This window comes from Melospiza georgiana, chromosome 1 (assembly GCF_028018845.1).
Source record: "Melospiza georgiana isolate bMelGeo1 chromosome 1, bMelGeo1.pri, whole genome shotgun sequence".
Classification (NCBI taxonomy): Eukaryota; Metazoa; Chordata; class Aves; order Passeriformes; family Passerellidae; genus Melospiza; species Melospiza georgiana.
In genome coordinates, this window is record NC_080430.1 from 54,509,910 (window position 1) to 54,530,614 (window position 20,705).

The 20,705-nt window shown below is 38.6% G+C and overlaps 1 protein-coding gene across 2 annotated transcripts in view; it reads right to left on the reverse strand.

The window, feature by feature from the left end:
- The window catches only part of POU6F2 (POU class 6 homeobox 2), a 307,632-nt gene that overhangs the window by 83,179 nt on the left and 203,748 nt on the right, over nucleotides 1–20,705 (reverse strand). For both annotated transcript variants that reach the window (XM_058034322.1, XM_058034331.1), the window contains exon 5: nucleotides 10,048–10,355. In XM_058034322.1, coding sequence (XP_057890305.1) covers nucleotides 10,048–10,355 — 308 coding nt within the window. The remainder of the gene's footprint in view (nucleotides 1–10,047; nucleotides 10,356–20,705) is intronic.

The following is a 20,705-nucleotide window of genomic DNA, read 5'->3' on the forward strand; positions in this document are numbered from 1 at the left end:
GGGGAAAATCACAAGTGTACTAAAAACTAACAATTTTTATATCACTTACTATCACATTAATTCAGCATCATCTTTTGATACCAATTTATGGGCCATCTCTAGTAAAGAGCACACTTCTGTAGTGTGACTGGACCTATATTTTAGGGTTTTCTTTGTAGCATCAGTACTTTTGCTCAAAGACTAGGATCCTCCCAAATCTGAGTGCTTCCCCTATGCTTTTTACAAGCATGTAAATATTTCTAAATAGTTATACAAAGACATTGCAGGGGTGATTGCTGCTTTAAAAAAATCTCATCTCCTTTAAGAACCAGAATGCATCATCATGATTTCTTTAGTAAAAGCAGAATCCTAGCAATATATGAAGTGCTGTTTCCATATGTCAGTTTTTGTCTTCTGGAGCTGAGTTCAGCTTTGCCTTCTAGTCTCTTTCACAAACATAACCTAACTTGGTTCTCCAACTGGAATCCCTACAGGATATTAGGTCATGTCTAAGCTATCCAAAATAAGTCAAGTTTCTGTCCTGTGGGAAATTATCTGAAATTATCCTAATTTATCATGCAATTTCTGATGCAAATGAAGAGGGAAAATTGAATATATGAAAAAAACTTTGCATTTGAAAATGGTTAAGTATTCTAGCAGACTTCAAATCATCACTATGAATTTAAATTATTTTCAACTTCTTTTGCTAAGTCAATATTTTTAGACTATTCAGTATAATCTTTTTTTATAAATCCATTAAGCTGATTTTAAACAAAAGGTATACTTAGTTATTTCAATTTACCAGGCATAAAATAGAAAATTATAAAGGAAATTTTGGGCAAGACAGAAACCAACTTTATAGAATTGCATCATTGTTGGAAAGAAAAAACACTTAGAAATTTCATGAGTAGTCTAAGATATTACAGTATCATAACAAAAGCGGTGTGTATTTCAGAGGTATGACTTCTTTTTTTTCTTGAGACGCATAGTGCCCATCTATCCTTCCTTGCTCTCTTTCCTTTACTTCATTTCTTTTCTCAGCTGGTGGCAAACTTCTTTATTTCTTGGCTTTGTCCCAGATCAGCAGCAAAAAATACAGTGGTGCTACAAGGAAAGTTGTCCTAAAAATCTTTCAAACCTTGCTGGTGGAAAAAATGCTGGAATTGTAGAAGGCATCTCTCCCAGATGAAAATATTATGCTGGGGCCCCTTAAGACCCACAGCCCATCACCTATCAACATGGATTCACTTGGTAATTTGCATACCAAAAAGAAAAAATATAATACATAGTAGAATATGATAAGTACAAAATTTAAAAATAAATTTTAGGATCATTGTATCTACAAATAATCAAGTTACATTATTGATTTCCTACTTGCTAAGAAGATGTGCTGGTTTTGCATGGCTCAGCTTTTGGTAGTGAGGGGCCATGGAGGTGGCTTCTGTGAGAAGCTGCTGGAAGCTTCCACCATGTCCAGATGGTAGTGCCTTTGTGATAACACATTTAAAAAGAAAATCAAAACAAAGTGGGGGCAGATTTTTCCAGCCAGAGAAGAGAAGGAGGTGAGGACATGTGAGGGAAACAACGTGGAGACACCAAGGTCAGTGGAGAAGGGGGGCAGGAGGTGCTCCAAGCACCAGAGCCGAGATTCCTCTGCAGGCTGTGGTGAAGACCCTGGTGAAGCAGCCGTGCCCCTGCAGCCCATGGGGGTCCATAGGGGGTGTAGGGATCCACCTGCACCCCATGGGGGACGTGCTCACACTGGAATGGGGAGATGCCCTGGTGGAGGCTGTGATCCAGCAGGAGACACTGTGGAGAGAGCTGGCCCCTGCATCCAGGCTGGAGCAGCCTGTCCTTGGAGGCCTGCACCCCATGGAAGAGTGACCTACACTGCAGCAGTTTTGGGGGAACTGTTCCCTGAGGGAGGCACTCATCTTGCAGCAGTTTTGGCAGGACTGCTGCTCATGAGATTGGAACTACATTGGAGAAGTTAAGGGAGAGCTGTCTCCTGTGGGAAGAGACCCCATGGCATAGCAGGGGAATGACTGCTTTCCCTGAGCAGCAGAACAAAACTTCAGGTGACAAACTGGCCAAAACCCTCACACCCTTGTCTACCTGTGCTGTTGGTGGGAAGGAGGAAGGGGCTGGGGAAAAAGGTGTTTTTAAGGGCTTATTTTACTTTTCATTATCCATCTCTGACTTTGTTAGTAACAAATTCACTTCGTACTTCTAAGTTGAACCTGCTTTGCCCATGCAGAGTTTCCTCCCAGTCCTTATCTCATGAACCCTTTGCTGAACTTTTTTTCTCTCCTCTGTCCATCTGTGGCAGGGGAGGGTGAATGAGTGACTTTCGTGGGTGTCTGGAGTTTGGCCAGTGTCAAACCATGACAGAAGGACATGTACTGCTAAATGCCCATTTGCTTAAATGATCCTAATTTCCTCATGTCCTAACCCACAAGGATTTCTTAGAAATACACTTTTTCTGACTGTGGCTGAAGTGGTGATCTCTGACTTATTAATTTTCCAGTTTTCACATAATTGTTAATTACTTCAAACAAAAGTAGAAGGTTGGCGGAGAAGGGCAAAAAAATGAAGGATTGGAAAGCTCATGTTTCCAGTCTAACCCCTTCGATAAAAGGATATTTTTTCTTTTGCCTAAATTGTTTCTAGTTGCACCTCTAAGGCCAGAATAAGCCAAGAGAATGAAAGGAACAAGCATCCTGACGGGCTGCCTGAAGCTGCCTGGTGTTACGGATCAGCGTAAAACCAGCTCTCTTTCCTCTGCCTGGGCCGATGTAACTCACTGGAGTGGCAAATTACATCAGACCTACAGCTGTAACCCGACATTATGATTAATTTGATCAGTAATTTCTCCTGTTTTTCATTTTAATCGGTGTGACTATTCTGCTGTGGCAGGTCTTTCAGATCTAATTAAGATAAATTTCAGAGTAAAAGACTTGGCAGAATTTTCGAGTCAAATCCGAGCGTCAAGTGTGAAGACCTGCAGCACTAGTCAATCAATTTCCAGTAAAGACGGCAGACTGTAACTCAGCAATCAACCCATTAACACTTAAGCAAATTTCATAATCTCCAGGCCTGTGCTTAGTTACTCTCTCAAAACATTCTGGCTACCAATAAAAAGGAAAAAGTATTACTCTTCTTAAACACCTGCATCTGCTAAAACCACCAACAGTACCCAGAAGTGGACACTCTGATAGATCTCAATAATACTGCCAAAAAAGGGCTTAATATTAAAATTTAAAACACAGTCTAGAGTGGCTTTTTTTTTCTCCCTAGCAGTATGTAGGAGCTGAGCAACCTCTTTTAGGTGCTTTTTTGCACAATGAGCCTTAATAATATAACATCAGGGCTATACCACTAACAAAATATTACTCCTCAGATTCAGTAAGACCCAAGCCCACCAGGTTCTCAGTGTTCACTCACTCCACTTGCTTCCAAGTAGAAAAATTACTTTCCTGCAACACTAGAAACCTATGATGACTTGCATTTTTTTTTTATACAAAGAAAGGGGGGGTATGAAAAATAGGGGAAAATAAAGTAATGCTTTGGAATATTCTCTACTTTCTTTAAAAATTTTTGGAAATATGACTGAAAAAATAAAGAGAAATCAATGCTAACAAAACAGATCAACTTGATTTATAACAGTATCTGAGAGGCAGTGTCAACTTTTTCTGTCCTTAAGATCCCCAAGGGTCCTGCTCTCTACCTAGAAAGGCTTTGTAAATAGAAGACCTTATGGGATATGTATCCTTTCCCAAATTTGTTCTGGGAGGATGTTATTTATTTATTTTCCCATGTATTAAATACTTCAGTTGCTTTAGGGAGTTTATTAAATGCTCCCATTTCAGAAGCCAGAGCAAGTTGTTTGCTGGGCAAACAGCTCCACTCTCCTCTCCTTCAGAGAATTCTCTAGCAAATGGTTTCCATTATTAGCCTCAGTATCTGCCCCTTGGGTGCTAATAATGCCAGTTGTTTTGCTCAAAGATTAATTTCCTTGGCTTTGAATGTGAGTCAGACACCAGTCCTCCTTGTGCTTCTGAAATAGCAACAGCTGCAGAGTATATTTGGATGGACCAGCAAGCCAGTGCTCTATCTCAGAGAAGGTTTCCTCAGGAAATGAGAAGATGTGCTTATAAAGTCTGTTTGAGATTGTTTAAACATCTCTGCTCTGTTTAAATGCAGTATTAAACAGCTCTACAGGGGGACCTCCCAATGCCTTAAAGACCCCCAAAAGCACTGAACTACTGGGAGAAGGAAGTCTGTTGAGGAGAAAGAGATCTGGAATGAGTACAAGCCATCAGACAATCTAGCTAAAGCAGGAAACCAGCTGGCATGTCTCTTTACTGTGCACTAGGGTAGAGCACAGTGCAGAGGCTCCTGAGTATCCAGCCAGGATAAAGTGCTCTGATATGTTGTCATATCAGAGCAGCCCAGCTGGGGGAAGACGCAGAAGGGATGAGTATGGCCATGGAAGTGCCAGAAGAGGTAAAAGGAAAAGAAGAAAGGAGGTCCTGGTGGCACTGAAACTCAAGCCCAGCAATCTCTCAAGCAAAGCTCAAGTTTGTTAACAGTAATGTCTGTGTGCACTGGCAAAAAGAGGAGCACCAAATCCAAAGGAGAGTGCCTGAATCACAACAGCATTTGCAGTGGGTAATAACCATGTGTGTGTGTGTGTGTGTGTGGTACCTGAGTACCATGACTTCCTCGCTGGTGGAAATTTTTACACAAGTACTTGCTTGTTCTCCCCATGAAATCCCATTTATCAACACACAAAAGTCTTTACAATGCTATAGGATTACACAGAAAGCCAAAACTCTCAGTAGAACAAAGTGTTCAAATCTTTCAGTTTGAAATGAACAGCGGATGAAATAAGCAAAGCATTTTCAACAGATCACCGAGCTTAACTCGATTTAGCTGACTGCAGGGTACTTTCCATACCATCAATTTAGAGTTGAGACCTAGGTCTTGTCAGTATCTCCTGGAGATCCACTCAAGATCTGCACTTACACTGGTTCACTCTCATCAGGTGATGGACATGAACCTTCTCAAATAAATGTTTTCTTGTCTATATCACCTATTGCCTTGTGCTGTGGGTTATCTCACTCCCTATTGATACCAAAAATTAGGAGATTTTGGATGTGAAGCACTGAATTTACTCACCATTTATAAAATACTTTTTTGTCAAATTGATTACTAAGCAACTTGGGAACAGATTCAATCAGTTAAACATTGCACAGTATCTTATGCAGAGGAAGTTAGACAATTTTAGCAAAACAAAGCAACCCACCAGACTCAGTGGGATTACTGGTGTCATAATCTCAATCAAATTTTCCTAATCTCAGGAGTCAATAAATCTGAGAAAAATATAACAAGTCTTGGATGCAAACACAGTCATAAAGACAGACCATGAGCATAATCCTTGAAAAATTGGCCTTTATCAAGCTGACAGACTTGTTTGTGACTTCTGTATCTTAAAGATGTGTATATATGTCAAAGTCTCAGAAAATATTGAGATTTCTTCAAAGCTGATTTTGCCTTAATGAGAAGCTAACCAGTGAATGAGGGTAGGTGGAAAGGGAAGGGGGAGTTTTTTTTGTGTGACTATTGGAGCCTAAGACATCTGTGTATATATTCTCCCTCATTTGCAGCCGAGTATTTCAGCCTTTCTGCTTTTCTTTGTTCCTTTGTTATAAAAGTGTTGAGTTTCCAAATACATTATTTAAGATTAGTATGAAAATTTAATCTGAAGGAGGTTCTGGTTTTGGGATCCTAAAGTTTGCTATTACTTGGAAGACTTTTGTGCTGTTGTCATCTCCTCACTTCTCTTCTTCCTTATTTTTATTGTTATTTTTTCTCACTCATCATCTTCCATCAGCTGCAGTTATTGTAGGCAGACTTCTGTGACAAAAGAGACTCTTCAGGAAAGAGTTCTGAAAACGGTCAGAATAATTTTACAGTAAGAAAATCTCTGGGGGATTTCCTGTTTGTCTGTTCCTATTCACACACAAACGGAACAGTGGAAATCATTGAGAATTCATCTATTCCTATAGTGTAGCACTCCCTTTGCAAGTCTGGCTATGTGTACATTCATCTTATCCATATCTCAAAAATATACGGTGGGAGTCAGCACCAGAAGCTCACAAGTTTTTTTGGAGCCACCTAAATGTATTTTGCTGGTAGAAAGTGTCTTATTCTGGTAGTCAGGCAGAATAATTAGCTACTTAGTACTAAGCTCATCTGATTTTATACTGCATATAATCAAGTTCTTATGATTCCAAAATTTTAATTGCATGGAAACTCTGTAAGATGTTCTGTCTTAAAGTGATATCTATCCTTTGAAGTTGCAACATGCTGACCATTCAAGAACCCATATGTTTTTCATCTAATAACACTAAACATTCACAGGATAAGTATATTTTGAGAAGGTATATTTTCCCAGAAGTAAAGGTTTTGAAGTCCTCAACTTACAATGTGAGGTAGGTTGTCTTTTGCCTCTGGATTCCTTTCTCTCAATCAACTGACACAATGAAAATAAATATCAGACAGTAATTATCTTTATGAGGAATTTCACCATTTTTAGAAGGGAGGTATGAAAGTCTTATGTCATCTGCCTAACCCACCACTTCCTGAAAGAGAGCTCAGCTTTTAAAAATTCTTCTCTGGTTGTTGTCTCTTGCAAATCAACAATCACCCTGGTTCTGCAGTGTTTGGCTTTTATCAGTGTAAATCTGGAGCATCTTCATTTTTGTTAGCAAAAAATTAATATCCTGGAACCTAAAGGGAGATTTTACATCTTTCTACACAATCATTAAAAGACCCCATGAAAAGTAGTTTTGTAACTATAGTCCAGCCCACTGAATCCTTTAAAGAATAGTGATAAAATTATTACAGAATAATCTGACAAGAATAATTCTGAGACTTTTAGCTGGTATACACTGCACTGGCATTATTAATTTCTGATCACCTAGCAAAGTACCTCACCCAAGTATACCTATGCAAGTCACTTTCATTTAATTTACCTTCTGAAGGACATGACAGCATCTGTACATTTTGAGATGTAATTGCTGTTATCCTTCAGTTTTTTGAAACAAACACAATCATCCTCCTGAATTACTGACTTTCCGTGACAATTTTTTGAGGTTGCATTTTTTTAAACTAATATCTTTCAGACAGGTCCTGAATAATGTAAGAGGATAAAGCCCACATGAAAAAAGTCAAGAATTCAGAAATGAAATTTTAGCTGTCAAACTTTAACTTAGTTGTTCTTTATTCCCTTAATATTCTTCAAACAAAATCCATCTCACTCTAGTTCATAAAGAACATTACCCTAGAGGACATACTACCTCTGACTTTTGTTTCAGGTTGATTTTTATGTTGGAGCACTGAACATTAAAAAAAATCCACATTCTAAGCAGTTATTATGTGGAACTGCTGCCAAATATGTGCTCCCTCCATTTGTTTGCTTTTTTTTTAACTGCCTATGTGAAAGAAAATAATTTCAGATCAAATCCTCAAGATGGATGCACAAAGGCAAAGCAGCCTTTCTCTGCAGGACTTTGAACAGAAAGACAAATTTCATGGAGGAGATGTCACCACTGCTCTGATTTAGAAAAGCACCCAAACAACCATATACAATGTAAAACATCAGTTCCTCTGGAAATATTTCTCAGTGTCACTTGTTTGCATATAAAAGTGTCTCAGAATGCCTGGTAATATGACAGAGCATGCTTCAAGTTTTAATTACTTCTAGGGAAGTTTAAGCTGTATTGAACTTGCTGTAGAAATGCTGTAGAGATGGCTAGAAGACCAAAGTAATGACCCTACACACATGGCTTAGGGCGAGGGCTGAAGTAGTGTGCTCAATTCTGGCTTGTGAGTGTCAGTACACAACGTATTTGTATCTGTAAACAAACTTTGGGATTTCATGGCTATTTAAATGGTGAGGATCAGAGAGGAAAGACCATTAAAACTACTTATCCGGCAATTTATTAGCAAGTTTTTAATGCTGAGCCAGAACTAACACCTAATGACTTCTAATTCCTTCATTACTGTTCTGAAAGTGAACCAGACATGCAACTGGCTTGGCAGCACTGGCTGAGCTCACCCCAGGGGAAATGCCAGATCTCACACTGGTGTATTTCATTAAGTTTAATCCCAATTCCTACAAAATTCAAGGGAATTTTGTAGAATACTTGGTTACACCTCAGAATACTTGGTTCCCTTCTTTCACTTCTGTTGCCTGCCACTTCCAGACTGCTCTCAGATAGGTAGTTGTGAGCATGAGGATGCTAAAGAGAGACATATGCCACGGTATCTATGTGGAAGTATTGTCATTGGCATCTAACAGGAAAGCTTTTACTTACTTTTATTGTACTTCTGAAACTGAGAGGTGACCCAGGGAAGCTAACAGTTGAAAGCACCTGAATGATCACAGGTGGGACTGAAAATACTAACATTCATCTGAGATTTCCATTGGGACCAAAGGCTATATAAGACTTAAGACCTCAGAGTCAGGTAGAACAACTCTCTCGAGGTATGTTGTCTGAGATAATCCAACTTCTTCCCAACTCTAATTTATGTGTGCATTTGCTTGTTTGTAGAACTTAATGACTTTTGAAACACAATATTTAGCAGGCAGTTTTAGTAAAATATCATATGTACAGTTAGTGTGCATGCATTACAGCTGTACCAAGGCAATAAAATATAACAGAAGCTCCCCTGAAAATATCTGTGTCTCTGAATGTCAATAATCTGCATACAAAAAAGCCCCAAAGCACTCACTAACATGATAGATGGGGCATTAAGTGATGCATATATTGTCCTTAAGACAATACAGAGAAGAAGCTTTAGAAGCATTATTCTCTACTCCAAGAAAAAGTTCAGCAAGCAAGGACACATCCCTTGCAGACTTTTAAGTCTATTATCTAAACAATTTTAAAAAATCAGATTTGATGCAATTTAGTTGAAGCTCAGAGTAATGCAGGTTTAACTGGTCACATACAAGAAAAGCTTCTGGTAAACCACTTCCCTTAATTGTCTAAAAAGGGATTGCTTAATTATTAAGCTAATGCAATTTTATTTCTGCAGGAAATGGATCCAAATCCATCAGAGTGGATAAAATATTTTAAGTGGTTTCTCAAAATTTAAAGACTAAAGTTGATAGAGACTTATCTGGTTTCTAAGTGCAGTTTCACTGCCTGGTGAATAAGACTTCACTCACTTCACAGACTACTCTGGTGCTCAGAATCACACTACTTATTGGTACAGTCAAAGCTGTTCTTGCACAGTGTGAATGTAGCATGACACATGTGGTGCAAGAACACCCAGCTCTAAGAAAATAGGACCACTGGACCAGAGCTCTCCTGTTTCTGCCCAGAACTTCTAAGATGGGCAGAGCTGAGCATCAGTATGGATATGGTAGCTGCTGATCTGTTAAAAAATAACCATGCCATTGGAGTGAGAATCAATGAATGTCATTAACTGGCATCCTTATCTTTGGAACCTACACTAAGAACCTTAAGAGAAGTATTTGATTATTAGCAGGATAAAAATTAGGACTGTGATTTCAAGGGATGTGTGAACATCCACATGTTGTAACACATGGATGTAACACATCCACCCCTTGCACATGTCCATCAGCAGAAGCTGACACTCAGGATCATCTCCTAATGAACTGCTAATATTGTTACCCTCTTAAGCTATCCTAAAGGGTGACTCCTGGGCAAATGTCTTTTGTGAATGTCACATGATGAATCTGTGGAAAAAAATTAAAAAGTTTTCTATGGGTTTTTCAACAGGAGACTTTAAAAGCAAAAGACATTTACTCTTCAGGAAGCAGCATCCTAGAACCATCATTAGGTATGTTTTTCCGGTTCATCAGGCATGTCAGCTGTTTAAGCTGAATGCCCATAAGGACTGAGTAATACAAAGTGGAATTTCTCAGCCTGTGTGGCCAGAAGGTGTAGCCTTTGCTTCATTTCCCTTTGCAGTGAGAGACAATGCACATACTGTTTTAAGGCCTTTAGGGATTTGTATGCGGCATCCTACCTGCAATGGATTTGGTGAAGTAAGAGGAGATGGAAGGCCATGCCCTGGTGACTGGCTGGGTTTCTGAGGGGAGCTGGAGGACTGTGAGGCTGGAGGAGGCTGGCTCTGGCTCTGGGGCTGTGTTTGGTTCTGCTGTGGTGGTGCTGATGGCTGTGGCTGTGATTGCTGGCTCTGCTGGGCTGGCTGTGGAGTCTGTGCCTGCTGAGCTTGCTGCTGCTGCTGGCTTTGCTGCTGCTGCTGCTGCTGTTGATGCTGGAGCTGCTGAAGATGCTGAAGCTGTTGAAGCTGGGAGTTCAGGGATGAGGTAGCTGTGAATTGAAGAGATGGAAGGGAGTTATACAAGTTTCAGTAAATACCTACTGCTTTAGAAGTATTCTGGATAAAATTCTGGTTCTGTTACTTTGAGGGGCACACTTCTTAGAGGACAGCTGGCCCTAGACTTCAGGGTGTGGGAAGAAATTATTCCCATCAATAATAGCCTGTGGTTCTGCCGGTGTAATTCTGTGGTAAAGAGCCAGACTTCCCTGGGGGCAATGAAAGCAAACCTTTGAAAGGGCTAGAGATCTGCCCACAGGATGGGGCTCAGAGCTGACCATGAGAGGCTCAGATAAGCTTACCAGTGAAGTCAATGGAAATACTCTCTGCCTATAGAAGAGAGGAACAGATTGTCACTGTACTTGTAAGTATAGCAAGAACTCATAACATGAACCAGTGCTGTTATGTAAAGGAGTAGAAAGCCATAGTCATAAAATAAAGGATACTTTGCAAAGAACTTTGACAGGTTATTATGCAGTAGGTATCAGGAAATAAAACATTCAGCCGCAAAATTTCTTGTGCATGCCTAGGGAGCAAAAAATACCTAATAAAATGTGTGTCTCTCTGAAATAAGAACTGTTTCTTATAATTCACATTTAAACGCTATAAATTCCTTCTTGTAACTTGCCCTGCTCACTTGCTCCAGATAGTTAAGATCTGTTGTGTTTTGCTAGCATATGCTTCAAACATGATGTTTGGAAGTCCGTGGCTCACATCAACCTGCCAGCACAAAGGACAAACTTTATTTCCCAGAGACACTTTCAAACTGACTAGGACATTCATTAAATTCAGGAAGACAGGAAGTGTGTCACGGGGATGTCACTAAGGAAGAACAGCTTTAAGCTGCAGCAAGAGCATCACAGAAGACTGATGCTTTCTGGGATTATGCTCTGAATAAATCACCTCGGTCTTCAGACATAGAGATGTTAATCAACATCTTAAGGGTTGAATTAGTTAGCTATAAGATCCCAAGAGAAATAACTTGCAAGATCATGATGATATTTTTGCTCTGTATATTGCTTTGAGAGCACCACCCTGTATTCTAACTTCTATCCAGATTAGCAAAAGTAAATTTGGAATGAATTAAATTTCTTATTTTTAAAATGGGACTCAGATTTCACGGCCAGAAACTCTGTTGACCAAGTTATTTGTGGACTGGCAGATTAAGCCACGTCATCTCCACTTTCTTTTCATGCCAACATCCCTATTTCAGCTTTCTAGATGTCCATGCCCTGAGGCTGAACCTGAGGTCTTGGTGCAACTTATGAAATCACTGAGCCATAAACTGGAATAAGAAAAAGAAAAAAGAAAAGACAATGGAGAAGGATGAGGCAGAAAGGGTAAACCAGAAAAAGCTGTAAGAAGGAAAAGTACAAGACTAGATACAACTAGCTGTTGGCTCTCCATTCCCATACTCATAGCTGCTCTAAATTTTCTTCATCAGATGCAGGAATCAAACTAGAAATATGCTTTAACAAGAATTATAGCCATGTGTATGTGACTTCAACAAAGAATCCTAATAATACAGAGGAGGAATGATAATACCAATATATTTCTATCAAGAAAATTATTCACAGAAGTTTTGTGTTTCAACACAAAGCAGAGTGACCATCAGATTAAAAACATGCATGGTATCTCATGCAAAAGAAATCACCCTGGAGAAGTAAGGAAATACTCCCATCAATTTCCCAATGAGAATTTGTACCTAAATGCCCCAAATCCAACAGGGTAGTGAGTGGAAATGTAATCCAAGGCATGTGAGAACAAAGAAGGTGTGCATATAAGAAAGCAACTGCATGGATTAATTAACAATTCATAGCATGAATTGTTATTTCAGATGACAAGGAAAAGCATTCACCAATTCTATCTGTAGAGGCAGAAAGACCCTTACCATTCCCACAAGGAAAAAAGTAATCTAGACCAGCTCTTTTATTGTGCAGGCCATTCCTTCACCTATGATAGCTTAGCAGACTGGATGAACCACTGATAACCAGAACCAAGACTTCAAGCTGACCCTTACTGCATCCACAGACTCCAACACAGAAATGAATTAAATGACATCCCACAGAAGCATAAATTCTAATCCGCATGGCTCAGAAATGAGGGACTGTTTTATATTATGCGTGCACAATTGGACAGAAGGAGACACAGCCTTCTCATCTTGCACTAGAAAAGCTTTGCTTTCAGTACTGGTCAATACTTGAATATTGGTGAAAGCAGGAAGATCAATATTCTACCATTCACTTTTGTACTGGAAATGAAAACATTCTTGCTGGGGTAGAAGATATTCCCTGAAGGATTATCTAATTAATTACTTCATGGAAAAGTTTCCAAGTTTATTGTCAGCAACTGCACAAAATTATTCAAACACAAAATTGTTCAAATAACTTCTTGTGTTTTCATGTCATTCCCTTAAAAAGCCTCTCTGAAGCCCATCATCAAGCTGAGCTATAAATTGCATTGAAGTGGCTTAGAGAGGTATGATTGTTTAACACACTTGGAACAGTCCTTCCAAACAAGGAATTGGAAGAAGGACTGCTAGATCAGAAAAGGTGAGAGCCATACAGTAGGTGTACCATGAAGCTGGATTTAGGGTCTGGATCATGCCTGTGTCTGGTGTTCATGCTGCCAGACTGCACTGCCTCTCACAATGTGTGTACTATCCACAGCAGGGGTTGTGTCATATTATTGTTTGCACTCAAATCCAATCCAACTCCCAGAGCTGGCTTGCATAGCTCATCCATTATAAATAGTATACCTGTCTAGTATTTGTCACTTTCTGCAGAGCTTGGAGCCTGATGGAATTTCAGGTGGTACAACAGTGCTATGTCTGCATGTATAAAAGATAACATGCACTGCCTACCTCACAGGAATCTTTTTTATGACTTACTGGCTAACAGCTGGGTAAAACTTTGACATATTTTAGTGAAAAGTGCTACTTTCACAATTGCATTCAAGAATTAAAAAGGCTTGCAAAGAATTGCAGAAAGTTCTTTTCACGGTTAAAAAGTTCAACATAAAGTACATCACTTTAAAAGAGACACACAACTAAAAATGTATGCAAGCTATAAAAAACTGTGAGGAAAATCCACAAAAGCTGTGTGACATTTCAACTCTCCCTAAAAAAAAACATGTGTTGGATATATACCAGGTATCCAAGATGATGGTAAATATAACTGATAACTATGAAGAAACAATGGCACATAAAACCTATGGTTCAACAAACTTCTTGCTTGCCATGGTGTTGTGGCAGACTTTCCATGAGATCACCCCACAGCTTATGATCCTATTTTAAGCAGATTATACTTACTCATGGTATCAAACCATTTGCATTAGAATAAGAGGCATGGAGTTAAGTGGTGGAAATCAATTTTCAAGAGGCAGTGAAAGCAAACTTTCTGATCTCCTAGGTCATCTACTGCAATACTTGTCACAGATCTCAGGCTACTTTGTGGATTGGACAAAGTTACGACCTAAGGTATATACTCCTCCTTGACTTTCTTTGGGGATACCTCAGGCATAGTGTTGCCATGCATTTACAATATTCACACAAAATGTGTGTTTCCATATTCTATTCCTCTGCTGGTTACCTACACAGGAAACTAAAATGAAATGAAAATGCCCTTCTGTCAAATAGAGTGTTACAATGGGGAAAATTCACCTCTGAGGCAACCATGCTGAAAGAAGCAGTCTGATCCATGACAGGGGATGAGTGAAGCTTTGTTGTAGTGGGCAAACTGAAGAGGCTCTGTCTTCATTTCCCAAGCCTGATTAATGGAAAATAGTGGCAATTGTCTCCGCTGGCTAACATATTGTGACATAAGTAGGGGAATATCCCTGGTTTTATTTTAGGTTAAAACATATATTTTAAAGTTTAATCACGATTCTCCAAAAAGCAAGGAACGTAAGTGTGCTCACAAATGTTTATATAATGAAAAAAATTTAAAATTAGGACTCCTTTTTCACCTTTCCTCACAATATAAATTCAGATTCTTAAGACCTCTATAGCACTTGGCAGAAGATCAAATTAATATTCAGAGATTCAAATTATATCTAGAATCTGCTCTTGTGGATAACCTTCATATAAATTCTGATTTATTTTGTTAATGTTTTCTGCATGTTTGTTTCTGTGTAAAGAGGAAGCAGGGATAGTAAAATAAGTAACAATTTTAGCTTACAAACAGTCGTGCCACTCTAGCTTCTCTCCTCCTATTTATGTAATTGCATAGTTGTTCTTCAGTGCCTTGATACAATGTACAATGGACTAAAAAGAAGAAAATCATACATTAAACCTCTTCCTATTTGACTGAGCACAGAACTTGACTCCTGCCATTTCAAGGGCTTAATGCCTTTTTCCACTTCCCCTGTAATGGAGAATGGATTTGCATTGCCTTAAACTGAAAAGTGTAACTAACTTTAGCATCTGGACTTGCGTTTGAACTGACATGGCTCGCTTTTTTTTCCACCCTGTTGTTTCTCTTCTAATGAGGTTTCTGCCTTTCCTTTCTTTGAAACAGATTTCTAAAGATTGAATACACACAGTGAACAATCTAACGCAAGCCCGCATTCTCTCCCCCCTGGGTAATGAGGGGTAGGTTAGCCTATACCCGTGTTTTTCCATATGCTTGGATTTTCTTTTTGAGAGTAAAATGTGAGTTCTTTTAAATATGTTAGCATCCTCTTTGTGAAAAAAAAATCCCTGAAGGGTTGCACTTGTGGCTGAAGACATTAGTAATCAGATACAGAGCATATTCTTTCTAAGTCACTGGCTCAAATTCAGCCTAGGTCAATATAGCGAACAAAAGTCATCGCACTTTAATGGCGCTTTTGCATGTTTTCTAACATACAGAAGAGGTATTCAATGTATAGAAGTCTTATTCATACACAGATATCCACAGAGAGCCTGCCTGCATTAGAAGAAGCTTGCTGCAGTAAAGGTAATAAACTGATGGTCTCACAACATCTAATGAGGAAGATCAAAAAGACTTGAATGGCATCAATTGGCATCTTTCAGCAGAGAATAGAAAGAGCACACGGATCAAGTCATCTCCTTGCTCCTAAAGGTGATCCCTCAAGGTTACAGCTGCAAAACACAGATGGGGCTATGGGAAGAAACTTGCCAGTAGTCCCCTGCACCAATTCTGCAGATAAACAGAGGACTTCAATTTCTAGTGTTGTCGTATCTAGCATTGTTCATGAGCACTAAATTCACTTTAAAGAATGTAGGCAATAAAAAGGAAGTATTAAGAAGAAAACCATCATAATTTATATGGTGCCTGTGGTATCTCTACGTTTTGATGAATGCTGGAGCTTCTCTGAAAAATGATCCACTGCATTAAATAAATCTGACTTTTTTCCTTACCTAACTTTAAAATGTACAATAATCCACTAAAATCTTGAGGGGAGAAAAACAAAAAAAAAAAAAAAAAAAAAAAAAGAAGAAGAAGAAAAAAGTTCTAAGGTGGAGAGCTTGACTAAGTGTCAGGACAAGTATACTTGGAATAATTTCCATTTTAAGATAATCTAGGGGCTATTTTATGACAATACTCTATGAGTAAAGTTCCCTGAGTGTATTGTAAAAATTGCATTAACCTATTTAAAATGCCCAAAGGCAAGAACAAGCTGGAGAAATTAGACTTTAATAAGCCATTTACTTTCTCAGTTCAAATGGGACCTTAGGTCTCATACTGTACAAATGGTTGAAATGTTAACTGGAGTCAGGGTATCATCAAGACACAGGAGATCAATCAGGATGGCTTGTCTTGGGATTCTCATCCAAAGACAGGCAATTAAGCATAGTATGACAACACTGTAATTGTTTGAATGCCAAAGTCTGTGTGTCAAACAAATAATCTAGATATGCTAAATTCCTAAATTTTACCAGCGATTTTTTTTTTTTTTGGTGAAAACATGACTCACAGATTGGGAGTAGGATCTTCCAATTAAGTCCTTATGCCAGATAAGAGCAGTTTTCTAATTACAGAGTGCAGGACCACCCCCAGATTGTCTAAGAACAGAACAGAAAAATCAATTAAAGTGGCATGGTATTCCTGCACAGTGGATTTCCTGACCATATTGTGCCCATAATGATGTTTCTGTGGACCAGAATTTAAGATAACCCCCCAGTTCATGGGAAAAAATCTTCAGGACTCCATAGCAAGAAACTAATTGACAGTGAAAAGATTATAATTTAAAGGCCAACAGAACCCAATGTAAGATTTCACAGCTGAAGGGATATGACAGGGAATGGATGAATGACACAAAGAAATTAACTTTGAAACAACAGTCTGCTGACTCAGAGAACAATGACCATGATTTATAATGGACATAAGACAAAATCTGGGCATTCTTAGCATATACAAACTTTGGTGAGAAAAACTGCAGCTTATTTTTGCTCTCCTTTACTTTTCAGATGCTCTAACATTGATGAGAATTGTAATTTCAATGGAACTTATGCAGACTAAGTGTTTGACGTACTCAAAGTAGCAATACTTGCAGAAAAAGCAGCACAACCACATACAGCCTCAGAAGCCTTGGAAGAGGTTGTGCAGAATCCTGTCCTACAGTTCAGAGTCACAAGTCCCCACTCCACCAGGTACCCTGCCATTTCTCCTGACAGTGTGCCTATTTTGGGGCAAAGACTCATCAAGAGGAGCTCGTTGAACTGCTTGGTGGCTTCAGAGTGATTTTGCATTCTTTCAGGTAATGTATCTGCAATTGCATCCTCTACAATTGTTTATGGTAAACGGCTCCTTGGACATAGAAATATTTCTCCAGTTGTAGTTTCAGCAATGGTTCTTTGCAGTTCCAGAATTACAAGAAGTCTCCTCAAGGAGTCTTTGAAGTGAGTGATGTTTCCTTAACTAAAAATAACATTACTGTAAATGAAATGTACCACGTATTTTGTACATGTGTGTGTTTGCAGGGTTTTTTTAAAAAATAATGTGATCAAATAACAAATCAAAATATTTGTGGTTTAAAAGGTTGGTCTGTATGCTGAGTTTGTGAAAGTGTCCTGGGAATGGATGGCATAGGATAAATGTCACATTATCCCAGCCCCAACTTAAGGAAACAATACAGGCTAGAGTATCCAGCAGGTGACTTGGTATGAGTGTTTGCTTTCATGTCTCAGATGCTCATTGTAACCATGTTTCTATCAATTTTCACTTCCAGTCTTTTCTGAAAGAAAAAGACTTGAAACTCTTTTCTGTTAAGAACTCTAAGAGTCAAGTGCCTGTAAATTCTGTTTTTGTGTATGAATTCCAGCCAAAGAAGTTAGCTGAACAGCAGTGAGAAGAGGCCATGGAATGACTCAGAAAACAGCAACATATACACTATAAGGAGAAAGGGAAAAAATGCAGCACAGCCCTCTTCTTTTCTTTACAATCAATAAAACTACAATAGCAAGTAAAAGAACCAGGTGCAAAAATGGCAGTTCTACCTTGCTGCACACAAATTCGCTGCCAGAGCAGTGACTTGAGCTTCAACCTTGTTAACAGGCCCTGTTTTTCTCGATAAGGCCTTGAATGTCTGCTTTTACCAAGACATGAAAAATTAAAAATTGCAGTAACAGGGTAAAAAAGGTGGGGGACAACACAGAGCAAAAGAAAACACATGGCTGCAATGCTCCCTATCCCTGTGTAGGGACTGAAAGCTACTCATCAACAGCTGGGACACAAATGCAGTACTGTGTTGAATGTGGTATTCTTCACCAGGCACAGAAGAATAAAAATGGACTAAAAAGCTTTGTCTGAGTCACAAGGGGCATTGCTTTATTAGCTGTGGTCCAGAAACAGTCTCAAGCAAAGCTGGTGAGGAGGTGTTGTGCTAGATGCTGTAAATCACTATGTGAGTAGCAGGTAGGGGTGTTCTTTGCTTATAAGAGGGATCAGTGTTTCTCTACACTATGCAACTACTTCCACACCAGAAATTATAGAAGAGCTGGGAGGTGAACTTTAATTTGGTAATCTGTCATATCACAAGCTATTCGGGAATGTATGTACCACCAGCAAGGTACCTGATGTTTCCCTACTGTTGACTCTCAGTAGCTCTATTTTGCTGTCTTTAAGAATCAAAAAAGATTTCCAGTATTCACCATGCATAATTAAGAGCACAGCATTTAGTTATGTGTATTTCAAAACATACCATAGTATCTGTAGCTGTTTTCTTTTTGTGATATTTAAGCTGACTACAGGCCAATTTGAGGCAATCTGCCTATATCCCTTTTTCTAGCTTGTTTTACTTGCAGAGATATCCAAAACAAAGATAAAGAATAGGGAAGCAATGGTTCTAGACTGTGCAGTTGTATTTGGCAGAGATAGACTAACTGCTCAGTTTTAGTTTGCAATAAAATAAGAGTGGCTGCATATGAGATTTCTTTCCAGTCTCTACAGTTCATCAGCCAAACATCTTGCTGCTTCAGACGCTACTCCTAGTTTGGCTGTGCTTGTCATCTATCACTTTTGTTAGCTGCTCTTTGGGTTAGCTGCTCCAAATTTCCTGCTCACCAATGGAATAAACAACCTGGTTATCCACATACTGCTACATATTCTACTACTCATCAGTAAAGAATTTGGATGGGACACTTGGGAAGAAGATTTTATAGTCAATCCTCATTCACAGGCTGTGAAGTCAGTCCCACTTCTGTTAGGATGAGACCCATGCACAGCTGAAGGGAAGGACTGGGGAGTCCAGAAAAGCATTGCACTGCCCAGTCAATGCATTGTACACATCATGGCTTCCAAAAGAACATGGGAAAACCCCATGCTGTTGAACACTGAAAAGTAGCAGTTAAGAGCAGTCCTTTAAACAAACTCCATCTAGATCTTACTTTGCTTCTTCAAGGTTAATTATTTTTAATTTGAAAGGAACACATAGACATTAATAAAAAGAACTTCCACTTAAATAATGTATTTATTTACATGGAGTCCCTAGTTATAGAAGTAGAACAAAATCAAAGGGACATAAAGGAATCATTTTGGATTGGCAAAAAATATATTCAAAAATTATTCACTGTTTATGTGCATATATTCAGTCTGAACAGAATATTGGCACCCTTTTGATGCAGTAACTAATACTTTATCATGTTTATCAATGAAAATACTTGTTTTTCCAGACCAGCTAATGGAAGAAAAGCTGAATTTGGTTGCTAACCTGTGATTGTCTGAAAAAACTAACGCGAAGCTAGTCTTTGCCTTCCTTCAGGCAACATCGCCCCAATTTTAGTATTCAGAGTAATGAAATATTTAAAATAAGAGTTTATGTCTCATCAGCTGTGTTAACTATATCAAATCTCAATGACACTACAAAATGTTACTAATGCATTAAGGCTGTTACACATATTAAATACACCTGCTATTAACAGCATCCTTTTAAGAATTATCGAAGAATCCTCCAGAATTTGCTCTAAAAATATAGAAAATTCATAGGAGAATGTATCCTAACAGGCATATTTTATTCACCCTGTAAAAACATACTGGCAGTGATGCATCTGGGTTCTGTGAAGTCTCCAAACAACTACAATTTTCTTCTAAAAATTCCTTCTGTTATATTTCACCTTTTCATAAAATAATGCAAAAGCTACCTCAAACTGTAGAGAAATAAGAAAATTTTTAGGATGATGAAAATACTGGTCATAATGTGAAATTGATTGCTAATGTACAGCCATGATGTTTGGGGGTTGGAGGGCAAGAGGAGATAATTTTCTGTTCACAAATTTCCTTGTTTTTGAAATTAGTGAATTCCTCATCCTCTTGCAAAAGCCCACTGACTAGTGTAGGTAGAAATACCACACCGTTAGTGTAGTAATTATCACTGCTCTATTTGCTGTACTAAAACACCACTACAATATTTACTGTACTAACTCCAATGCCAATTAATTGGAGATGAACTTGTGTCAAAAAAGTGTATTTTCATGAACAGCCTGGACCATTCAACAGTACAAAACAAATAAATACATGTCAGTGCTGATACAAGATCTAGCTTTTTGCTTAAATTAACTTCTAATTTTAAAAGTTAGTGGAAAAAGCACTGAGCAAGTGGGATGAACTTTCTGTCATGGCAACCCTGCGAACAAAAGTTGGCACAGTTAGTGCACATGGAAATCTGAAACCACTACTTTAGATTTGTTTTGCCAAGTTTTAACTAAGTAGATACAAAGACTGTTCCTTTCATTTTCAGTGCCAGGGATTTTGTCTTTACTCTGTTGATTTTAATAGCTCGCTCAGAAGCTCTGAAATGAATGTTTCTTCCATCATCAATTTAAAACTTTTCCATTTGCCAACTATGAATGTTTATTCTACTGTGTGTTTCCAATGAAGATGAAATGAATATGGATCTCTTTG